Source organism: Pseudophryne corroboree, unplaced genomic scaffold (genome assembly GCF_028390025.1).
Source record: "Pseudophryne corroboree isolate aPseCor3 unplaced genomic scaffold, aPseCor3.hap2 scaffold_1593, whole genome shotgun sequence".
In the NCBI taxonomy this organism is placed as follows: domain Eukaryota; kingdom Metazoa; phylum Chordata; class Amphibia; order Anura; family Myobatrachidae; genus Pseudophryne; species Pseudophryne corroboree.
Window position 1 is genome coordinate 30,371 of NW_026968226.1, and position 11,392 is coordinate 41,762.

The following is an 11,392-nucleotide window of genomic DNA, read 5'->3' on the forward strand; positions in this document are numbered from 1 at the left end:
AACAAACTGATTTCTCCAATAGCATAGACACACCAAAAGAACACCTAGGGGTCATTTCACAGGAAGTGATGTAACCAAAGCATTGGTCATTTCACTCTTACACCTTCTCACAGGAACTGCAGAACCCAAGCACATTACCTGCGGTGCCCTGACCAACACATCAAAAGATCTGATCACACTAGGAGGTTACTGAGCATATGACTTCCTATGTGAGAGTGTACCATGACTTATCCTATAGTTACTTAGAGCATCTTGGATACAAATACATTCTAAAACGTGCAGTTTATAACTCTCCAACTACGCACAGCGCAGTGATATAACATAGACACATTTTTAAACACTCCGCTCCCGGCGCTGTTAGTACATTTGAATGGAGTGCCTAGCGCCCATTGTCTGTAAAATGGGGCCGTACATGGAGGAATAACCCCTTCAGTGCCGCTGACGCCATTGTCCCTGTGGCTGACGGGGTCTCCGACCACACTCTCCCTATATGATCTGTAGAGAAGCTGTGTGTCTTATACAGTGATATTCTGTTGTCCAGTCTTAAAGTAATCAGACATTACTAAAGTGTTATTTTGTTGTTATTCAGGGTGAGCACCTTTCTGATATGACGGCCGAAGATATAGAGGGAGAAGAAGAGACGTATGTGACTGATATGAAGGCAGAAGATATAGAGGGAGAAGAGACGTATGTGACTGTTATGAAGGCAGAAGATATAGAGGGAGAAAAAGAGACGTATGTGTGGAGAGATCAGAAGTGTAAGGAAGAGGAAATCCCTACAGGTATCAGCACAGGTAATAATCCTTATTACAGAAAAGAGTCGCATATCCTTGCTGCATCACTACAGAAGTCTCTTCCCCTACAACCTCCTCTGTCAGTACAGACTAATGAGGAAAATGTATCTGCTCAATGTGGGAGTCGGGTAACAACAGCCCCTATTATATTCCTGCTCTCTCCCTCACATCATGTAATTGTCTTACCAGCCCAGAGATCTGGCCAGTCTCCTCCCCACACTCTCTGGTGTATCTCATACATCAGGAGCCATCATCCCCTATTGTACTCCTGCTCTCCCCCTCACATCATGTCACTGTGTGTTACCAGCCCAGAGATCTGATCAGTCTCCTCCCCACACTCTCTGGTGTATCTCATACATCAGGAGCCATCAGCACCTATTATAGTCCAGCTCTCCCCCTCACATCATGTCACTGTGTGTTACCAGCCCAGAGATCTGACCAGTCTCCTCCTCACACTCTCTGGTGTATCTCATACATCAGGAGCCATCAGCCCCTATTATACTCCTGCTCTCTCCCTCACATTATGTCACTGTGTGTAACCTGCCCAGAGACCTGATCAGTCTCCTCCCCACACTCTCTGGTGTATCTCATACAACAGTAATTAGGTCGTCACTATAATGATTGACTTATTGGCTTAATTTACTAGCATAAGTCTGGTGGGACTATTCTACCTGGGGATGACCAGATTACCATATAGAGGCTGCTGTTGCAACATACGTATCCACCTGGAGCACTTTGTGTAGTGTGAAAGCAGATGTTGGTAGTTCAGCCCACAAGTGTCTGGTATGTATGTGTAGGGGCAGTCTGGATAGATATTGTGGTTTAGCAATGTCACTAGCTGAAGAGACTTTCCTGTTCTGTAATGCTGGCCTGTGTACATTACATAACAGAGTCTGCATTATGTGGGGGAGAGATAATCATTGTTGATGTGCCATTTGCATGTCCCTGTGGCTGGGGCTATGACAGATGTGATTTTGGGAGCAGAAGACAATATGTAATCTGTTCTCCAAGAGTCTTACTTGATGTTGGTACACTTATAATTGTAATGATGTGGTCATAGTTTATAAGCTGAAATTTACCAACTAAACATTATTCATAATAGTGACACGGTGATGTAGTGGTGAGCAGTGTTGTCTCGCAGCATTAGTGATGAGTTCAGTTCCCAACCAATGTTTTAACTGTGTGGAGTTTGTATGTGTTTCCTGCAGCTCTGCAAAAATCATACTGGTAGGTTAATTAGCTTCTGACATATATGAACCCTAGTGTGTCATGTGGAATGTAGATTGTTAGCTCCACTGGGGCAGCGAATAATGTGATTTTCTAGTTATTCTCTGTAGATCGGAGTAATATGTGTGCACTGTATATAGAACTGTGCATTATACTAGTTATATTATTTCCAGCAGATGGAGGCACAAGCAGGAATTCCTTGGAGGGAGATCTCATCTTGTCTGCAGATAGTAAAATAGAAGATAACACCACACAGGATTCTCCAGGAGACATCCCCATTTCTCTAACTATACATCCAGTACCTGATACTTCATCTGATCCCTCTAATCGCGATGACTATTCATCCAATACCTCAGATTTTGTTACACATCATGCAGCTCATACATGTGATAAAATATTTCCATGCTCTGAGTGTGGGAAAAGTTTTGCACACAAATCAAAACTTGTTATACATCAGAGAAGTCATACAGGTGAGCGACCATTTCCATGTTCTGAGTGTAGGAAATGTTTTCTGTGTAAATCAGATCTTGTGAGACATTACAGAAATCACACAGGTGAGAAACCATTTCCATGCTCTGAGTGTGGGAAAAGTTTTGCACTCAAGGGACAGCTTGTTAAACATCAGAAAATTCACACAGGTGAGAAACCATTTCCATGCTCTGAGTGTGGGAAATGTTTTCTGTATAAATCAGAACTTGTTATACATCAGAGATGTCACACAGGCGAGAAACCGTTTCCATGCTCTGAGTGTGGGAATAGTTTTGCATTCAAAGCACATCTTGTTAGACATCAGAAAATTCACACAGGTGAGAAACCATATCCATGCTCTGAGTGTGGGAAATGTTTTATGTATAAATCAGAACTTTTTTTACATCAGAGATGTCACACAGGTGAGAAATCATTTCCATGCTCTGAGTGTGGGAAATGTTTTCTGTGTAAATCAGAACTTGTTAGACATCACAGAACTCACACAGGTGAGAAACCATTTCCATGCTCTGAGTGTGGGAAAAGTTTTGCATTCAAATCACAGCTTGTTAGACATCAGAGAAGTCACACAGGTGAGAATACATTTCCATGCTCTGAGTGTGGGAAATGTTTTCTGTGTAAATCAGAACTTGTTAGACATCACAGAACTCACACAGGTGAGAAACCATTTCCATGCTCTGAGTGTGGGAAAAGTTTTGCATTCAAATCACATCTTGTTGTACATCAGAAAAGTCACACAGGTCAGAAACCGTTTCCATGCTCTGAGTGTGGGAAAAGTTTTGCATTCAAAGCACATCTTGTTAGACATCATAGATGTCACACAGGTGAGAAACCATTTCCATGCTCTGAGTGTGGGAAAAGTTTTGCATTCAAATCACATCTTGTTATACATCAGAGAAGTCACACAGGTGAGAAACCATTTCCATGCTCTGAGTGTGGGAAAAGTTTTGCAAGCAAATCACAGCTTGTTAGACATCATAGATGTCACACAGGTGAGAAACCATTTCCATGCTCTGAGTGTGGGAAATGTTTTCTGTATAAATCAGAATTTGTTATACATCAGAGATGTCACACAGGCGAGAAATCATTTCCATGCTCTGAGTGTGGGAAAAGTTATTCAGGCAAATCACAGCTTGTTAAACATCAGATATCACACAGAAGTAAAGCATTACTATGAGCTGATACATAACAGGGTTGAAGCAACACTCCAGTGACACTTTAAGTTACCCATCTACATATAATTGGAAGGTGTGTCATTAATATAAGACTGGAAAATATCAGTCAGATAAAACTTACTAATTCTATATACTCGCGTATTTCTCATACGTCCTAGAGCAGTGATTTTCAACCTTTCTCGACTCGAGGCACGCCGAACAAGACTTCAAAATTCCCAAGGCACACTATCGGTTACCCACGAGGGAAAAAAACAAAAACATTGGCCCCCACAGATATAAAATAAGCACATTGGTCCCCACAGTAATTAAACACATTGGCCCTAACAGTTATGAAGCACATTTCCCCCACAGGTATAAATCAAACACACTGGCCCCTACAGTAATTGCACACACACTGCCCCCCCCCATCCCCTTGTAATGGCACTCACAGCCCTCACAGAAATGGCACACACTGCTTACCCCTGTAATAGTAATAACAGCCCCCACAGAAATGGCATACACTGCTTACCCCTGTAATAGTAATAACAGCCCCCACAGAAATGGCACACACTGCTTACCCCTGTAATAGTAATAACAGCCCCCACAGTAATGGTACACACACACACTGCCCTCCCCCTCCCCCCATGTAATAGTACTCACAGCCCCCTCTTTAATGTCAGCCTGAAGTACTGCATATCCGAGCTGGAGTAGTATGAGCTGTGCAGGGCAGTCCGTAGCACACATCAGCACCAAGCGCGGGCGGAAATGCGCACGTCACCATAGGTCACGGACCGGGCAGCAGGAGAGCTGACTGTGCTGCCGTGCATGACTGCTGGAGGACCCAGGTATCTCTGGTGTGCGGCGGAGGAGCACTGTCGGCGGGCGGCGGAGCACTGTGCAGGGCAATTCTGGTGTCCGGTGACCGGCAGGCTGCGGCACACCTGACAACTGCTGGCGGCACACTAGTGTGCCGCGGCACAGGGGTTGAAAAACGCTGTCCTAGAGGATGCTGGGGTCCACTTCATGACCATGGGGTATAGATGGTTCCGCAGGAGCCATGGGCACTTTAAGAATTATCAAATGGTGTGAACTGGCTCCTCCCTGTATGCCCCTCCTCCAGACCTCATTTTTAGAAATGTGCCCCGACAGACACTGGATGCACACCAGGGAAGCTCTACGGAGTTTCTCTGAAAAGACTTGTTAGGTTTTTTATTTTCAGGGATTACTGCTGGCAACAGTCTCCCTGCTTCGTGGGACTGAGGGGGCAGAAGTATGAATCAACTTCCTAAAGAGTTTCATGGCTCTGCTTCTGGTGACAGGACACCATTAGCGCCTGAAGAGTACTGAACGCTAGCCGTGTCTAGATGCTCACTCCCACAGCACGCCATCACCCCCCTCACAGAGCCAGAAGACAGGTGAGTGTAAGAAGATAGATCTTCAATCAACATAACACACAGGGTGCTGGGCGCACGGGGGGGTGGGCACCCTGGGCAGCAAAATACCTTACAAACTGGATAAAAGTGGGCATAAGATGCCCAGGCACAGCCCTACCCCTGCCAGTATAAATATTATATGAACATTTTTGAGGTGAAATTGCACCATTGCGGGGGCGGAGCTTCCTCTTCAGTCAGCCAGCACACTGCTCAGCGCCATTTTCACTCAGGCTGCAGAGACAACGCTGGTCCTCCTCCACTTCTGACTACAAGTATCAGGGTGCAAAGTGGAGGGGGGGGGCACAGCGATTTTGGTACTTTACAGGTGTATTTACATTGTAAAACAGCACGGCATGTCAGTGTGCATTTTGTGTTCACAGACATTATATACTGGCGCTGGGGATGTAAACTGGCTGCTCCTAAACTGTGTCCGTCTGGCAGATTTTAATGTGGGTCTGTCCCCTACAAGTCCCAGAGTGTCTGTGTGTGTGTAATACTCGAGTGTGACATGTCTGAGGCAGGGAGTTCTTCCCCGGAGGAAACCATTTTAGGGACACACAGTTGTAATGTGGTGGCGCTGCCGGCACACCAAGAGCCTGCATGGGTGAAAGAAATACGTGATAGTATGCATCATATCAATAGGAGGTTAGATATGTCTGAATCTCATGCAGAATGCTGGAGAAAGTCTGTGGAAGATGTGATTTTTCAGGGTTCTGTTCTTCCACCCGCAGGCGACTCCTCTGGGTCACATAAGAGACCGTTTGCAAATATTGTAAATACTGATACCGACACGGACACTGATTCCTGTGTCGACGATAGTGACTCCAGGGAAATAGATCATAAATTGGTGAAAAATATACAATATATGATTGTGGCTATAAGAGAAGTTCTGGAGGTTACAGAAACCACTCCTGTACCTAAGGAGAAGGCCTATTTCTATAAAGAAAAGAAATCTAAGGTTACTTTCCCTCCTTCCCACGAGCGAAATACTCTCTTTGAAGGGGTGTGGGTGAATCCAGAAAATAAATTTCGTATTCCAAAGAGGATTCAGATGGCTTATCCTTTCCCTGCTGATGACAGGAAAAAGTGGGACTGTGTTAGACAGTGCACTGTCCAGGTTGACAAATAAAGTGATTCTCCCTGCACCTGGGACGGCTTCACTAAAGGAGCCGGCAGACCGCAAAATGGAGACTACATTAAAATCCATTTATGTTGCCAATGGTACGCTGCTCAGGCCCACAATTGCTTGAGTCGCGCGATTGAAAAATGATCAGAAAGCTTGTCATCAGATATTGACTCGATTGATAAAGATGAGATACTCAAGTTAGGGAATATCAAAGACGCTGACACATACATGCTAGAAGCCATGAAAGATATTGGACTCTTGGGTTCAACAGCCGCTACCATGGCAGTATCGGCTAGGCGGGCGTTGTGGATTCGCCAGTGGAACGCGGATGCAGATTCCAAAAATAATATGGAGGCTCTCCCGTATAAAGGTGAGGCCTTATTTGGTGATGGACTGGATGCGTTAGTCTCGGCGGCTACCGCAGGTAAGTCGACCTTTTTGCCTTCTGCTCCAGCAGCGGCAAAAAAGCCATCACTCTCACATGCAGTCCTTTCGGCCCAATAAATACAAAAAGGCCAAAGGTTCCCTCATCTTTGCAGGTAGGGGAAGGGGAAAAGGAAAGAAGTCCACAGCGGCTTCAGGATCCCAGGAGCAGAAGTCAACACCTACTTCTGCCAAATCTACAGCATGACGCTGGGGCTCCCTTGTGGGAGGCCGCTCGGGTGGGGGCACATCTAAAACTGTTCAGTCAAGGTTGGATTCAATCTGGCCTGGATCCCTGGGTTTTACAAATAGTGTCCCAGGGGTACAAGCTGGAGTTTAAAGACGTTCCCCCATGCCGATTTTTCAAATCGACCTTGCCAGTTTCTCTACCGGAAAAAGAAGCAGTAACAGCGGCAATTCAAAAATGATGTCAGGATCAGACAAACCCCTCACAACAAGGGGAGGGGTTTTATTCAAGCATCTTTTTAGTTCCGAAGCCGGACGGCTCGGTCAGACCGATCCTAAACCTAAAAAATCTGAATCTACTTGAAACGGTTCAAGTTCAAAATGGAATCACTGAGGGCAGTGAGTTCCAGTCTGGAGGAGGGGGACTACATGGTGTCAGTAGACATAAAGGATGCTTACCTGCATGTTCCCATTTATCCGCCCCACCAGGCTTATCTGAGGTTCGCGGTTCAGGATTGCCATTACCAATTCCAGACGTTGCCTTTCGTTCTCTCCACGGTGCTGAGGGTATTCACCAAGGTGATGGCTGAGATGATGGTCCTCCTTCGTCAAAAAGGAGTCAGTATTATTTGTTATTTGGACGATCTCCTGATAAAGGCGAGATCCAGGGAGCAGTTGCTACAGAACATCACAGACTCCCTGTCTATACTCCAACAACACGGTTGGATCATAAATTTTCCAAAGTCACAGTTGGAACCAACGAAAAGATTGTCTTTCCTCGGAATGATTCTGGACACAGAGGTTCAGAGAGTTTTTCTTCTGGTGGAAAAGGCTCTGGAAATCCAGAAAATTGTGAAACATATATTAAAGCCAACAAGTGTGTCGATCCATCAGTGCATTCGATTGTTCGGAAAGATGGTGGCGGCCTATGAGGCCATACAGTTTGGCAGGTTCCATGCCAGAGTATTCCAGTGGGACCTGTTGGACAAGTGGTCGGGTTCCCACCTACACATGCACCGGAAGATGGTCCTGTCGTCAAAAGCCAGGATTTCGCTCCTGTGGTGGCTACACAGTTCTCACTTACTAGAGGGATGCAGGTTCGGGATTCAGGACTGGTTCCTGGTAACCATGGATGCAAGTCTCCGAGGCTGTGGAGCTGTCACTTAGGGGGAAAGCATCCAAGGAAAATGGTCAAGTCAGGAAACCTGCCTTCATATAAACGTGCTGGAATTGAGAGCCATTTACAACGGCCTTCAACAAGCGGTACATCTTCTGCAAGATCACCCGTGCAGATCCAGTCGGACAATGTAACAGCAGTCGCGCACATAAGCAGGCAGGGCGGAACGAAAAGCAAAGCGTCAATGGCAGAGGCGAAAAAAATCCTCCGCTTGGCAGAAAAACAACTACGAGCTCTGTCGGCAATATTAATTCCGGGAGTAGACAACTGAGAAGCAGACTTCCTCAGCAGACACGATCTCCATCCAGGAGAGTGGGGCCTCCACCAAGAAGTTTTCACAGAGGTGACAAGTCTTTGGGGAGTTCCTCAAGTAGACATGATGGCATCTTGCCTCAACAAGAAGCTTCAGAGATATTGTTCCAGGTCGAGAGACCCTCAAGCAATAGCAGTTAATGCGCTGGTGGCCCAGTGGGTGTTCAGGTCGGTATATGTCTTCCCTACACTTCCGCTGATCCTAAAAGTTCTCAAAATAATAAGAACAAGAGTTTGTGCAGTCTTCATTGCCCCAGCCTGGCCAAGGAGGGCTTGGTACCTAGATCTTCAGGGGTTGCTCATAGAAGACCCTCGGCCTCTTCCTCCTCGAGAGGACCTGCTACAGCAGTGGCCGTGCATATGTATCAATACTTACCTCGGCTACGTTTGACAGCATGGCTGTTGAGCGCCAGATCCTAGCTTGAAAGGGTATTCCCAAGGAAGTCATTCCCACTCTTATTCAGGCCAGGAAAGGAGTAACGTCTAAATATTACCACCGTATTTGGAGAAAATGTGTCTTGGTGTGAATCCAAGAAATCTCCTGCCGAAGAGTTTCATTTGGGACGTTTTCTCCATTTTCTACAGGCTGGTGTAGATGTGGGCCTTCGTTTGGGGTTGATCAAGGTCCAGATTTCGGCCTTGTCAGCTTTTTTTTTAAAGACAATTGACCTCTCTTCCAGAAATTCAGACCTTCGTGAAAGGGGTTCTGCACATCCAGCCTCCATTTGTGCCTCCAGTGGACCTTAATGTGGTGTTGCAGTTCCTTCAATCGGATTGGTTTGAACCTCTACAAGAGATAGAGTTGAAGTTTCTCACTTGGAAAGTGGTGATGCTTTTGGCTTTGGCATCCGCAAGGCGGGTGTCTGAATTGGGGCCTTTGTCTCACAAGAGCCCTTACCTGATCTTCCATGAAGATAGGGCAGAGGTTCGAACTCGTCAACATTTTCTTCCTAAGGTGGTTTCATCTTTCCACATAAACCAACCTATTGTGATGCCAGTGGTTACTGACACGTTCTCTGACTCAGTCTCTAGATGTCGTTAAGGTTTTGAAGATTTATGTCGCTAGAACAGCTAGGATACGGAAAACAGAGGCTCTGTTTGTCCTGTATGCTCCCAACAAAATTGGGTGTCCTGCTTCCAAGCAGACTATTGCAGCTGGATCAGAGGAACGATTCAGCATGCTCATTCTACGGCTGGATTGCCGTTGCCTACGTCGGTGAAGGCCCATTCTACTAGGAAGAGGGGCTCATCCTGGGCGTCTCGGCATTACAACTTTGCCGAGCAGCTACTTGGTCAGGGTCAAACACATTTGCAAAGTTCTACAAGTTTGACACCTTGGCCGATGGGGACCTCAAGTTCAGTCAATCTGTGCTGTAGGGTCATCCGCACTCTCCCGCCCCTAATGGAGCTTTGTTATAAACCCCATGGTCATGAAGTGGACCCCAGCATCCTCTAGGACGTATGAGAAAATATGATTTTGATACCTACCGGTAAATCCTTTTCTCCTAGTCCGTAGAGGATGCTGGGCGCCCGTCCCAGTGCGTACTCTACCTGCAGTTTGGTTTATTAGAGTTACACATGTTGTGTTATATTGGTTTCAGCATGTTGCTGTACTTGGTCCTGTTGGCGTGTGTTATGTTGAATGCCATGTTGTGCGGCATGGTTGAGGTGTGAGCTGGTATGTATCTCACCATTAGTATTAAAGTAAATCCTTTCCTCGAAATGTCCTTCTCCCTGGGCACAGTACCTATAACTGAGGTCTGGAGGAGGGGCATAGAGGGAGGAGCCAGTTCACACCCTTTGAAAAGTCTTAAGAGTGCCCATGGCTCCTGCAGAACCGTCTATACCCCATGGTCATGAAGTGGACCCCAGCATCCTCTGAACTAGGAGAAAAGGATTTACCGGTAGGTATCAAAATCCTATTTTTGCAGTTATACAGGTATACCTATCGTATAATATACCTTACATGGAAAATGAGCATATTCCATAAACACATTATTTCAATTATAAGATACAGTACATGTTCTTTTAACAGACTTTGTACAAATACTTCTTATTTCTGGGAAGCAGGTCCAATGTGTGTAATAGAATTGGAATTAGCCAAAAATAAGGCTAACCAGCTTCTAGCTTGTTACCAAGGACAGTAGGTCCTAATATGAACATAGAACTTAGAGAGATTCTTCAAGAATGTATGAGATTAGTGGGTGTGGTAAAAGGATTGGGTGTAACCAAGTATTATAAAATAAGTGCACCATCAAATTTCAAGTTATCTTCCTGTAACCTTGAGAGAAACCAATGCTGTCTCTCAGTCTGTACAAAGGTGTGGTCTTTGGAATAAATAATTCTTTATTAAACTGAATCCAATTCAATCTGTTACTTCATACAACATGGAAATAAACTATTCAACAGACATAGAGAAGCTAGCATGAGGACATGGAGTTGCAGGTAAACGGGAAACTTTAGGAGGAAGGTTACTAAACACATAGTGTCTGGACTGTAGGTATAAGAAAAATAGGGAATGTGGGAGATTGTACTTTGTACACATTTGTTGCTAGGAATAAATAGTGCCCCAAGATTTCCTGAAATGCTGGAATACCTTTATCTTTCCATGTCTGATAGTGAGCTATTGTGAGAGAGTAAGAGGTCAGGGTTGCCTGAAAATGGAACATATCTGGAACAATGCAGATCTGTATGTAAACATGTATTAATAGTCACCCAAGTCTTATAAGTGTCTGTAAATAAAATATGTGACAGTATACCTCTAGGACGTTATGTACGGGGCAGATACAGAAGGGCGGCAGGAGAGAATGGTGAAAATAGCTCTTCCTCTAATGGTAAACTAGTGAAACGAGACAATCGTGAACATTGGGAAATATAAGAAAATGCTTATTTAGAAAACGTCTGAATATCTGGTAGATGAAGGCCTCCTCTAGACTTTGGTTGAATCATCTTGAGTTTGGAAATTCTAGGTTTTTTTGCCTTTCCATATACATTTAGAAAAGGCTTTTGTCCACCGAAGGTCATTAATTTTGAAAGCTAGATCACCAAAAATCTGTGCTCAAAGGGTTAATGTT

At 45.1% G+C, this 11,392-nt stretch overlaps 1 protein-coding gene across 1 annotated transcript in view; it reads left to right on the forward strand.

The window, feature by feature from the left end:
• Positions 1-10,677, forward strand: part of LOC135000994 (gastrula zinc finger protein XlCGF26.1-like) — a 28,532-nt gene extending 17,855 nt beyond the window's left edge. Inside the window, exons 3-4 of the mRNA XM_063951546.1 lie at positions 590-794; positions 2,198-10,677. Of these exons, the coding sequence (XP_063807616.1) occupies positions 590-794; positions 2,198-3,684 (1,692 nt within the window). The 3' untranslated portion in view covers positions 3,685-10,677. The remainder of the gene's footprint in view (positions 1-589; positions 795-2,197) is intronic.
• Positions 10,678-11,392: the final 715 nt, after the last annotated feature.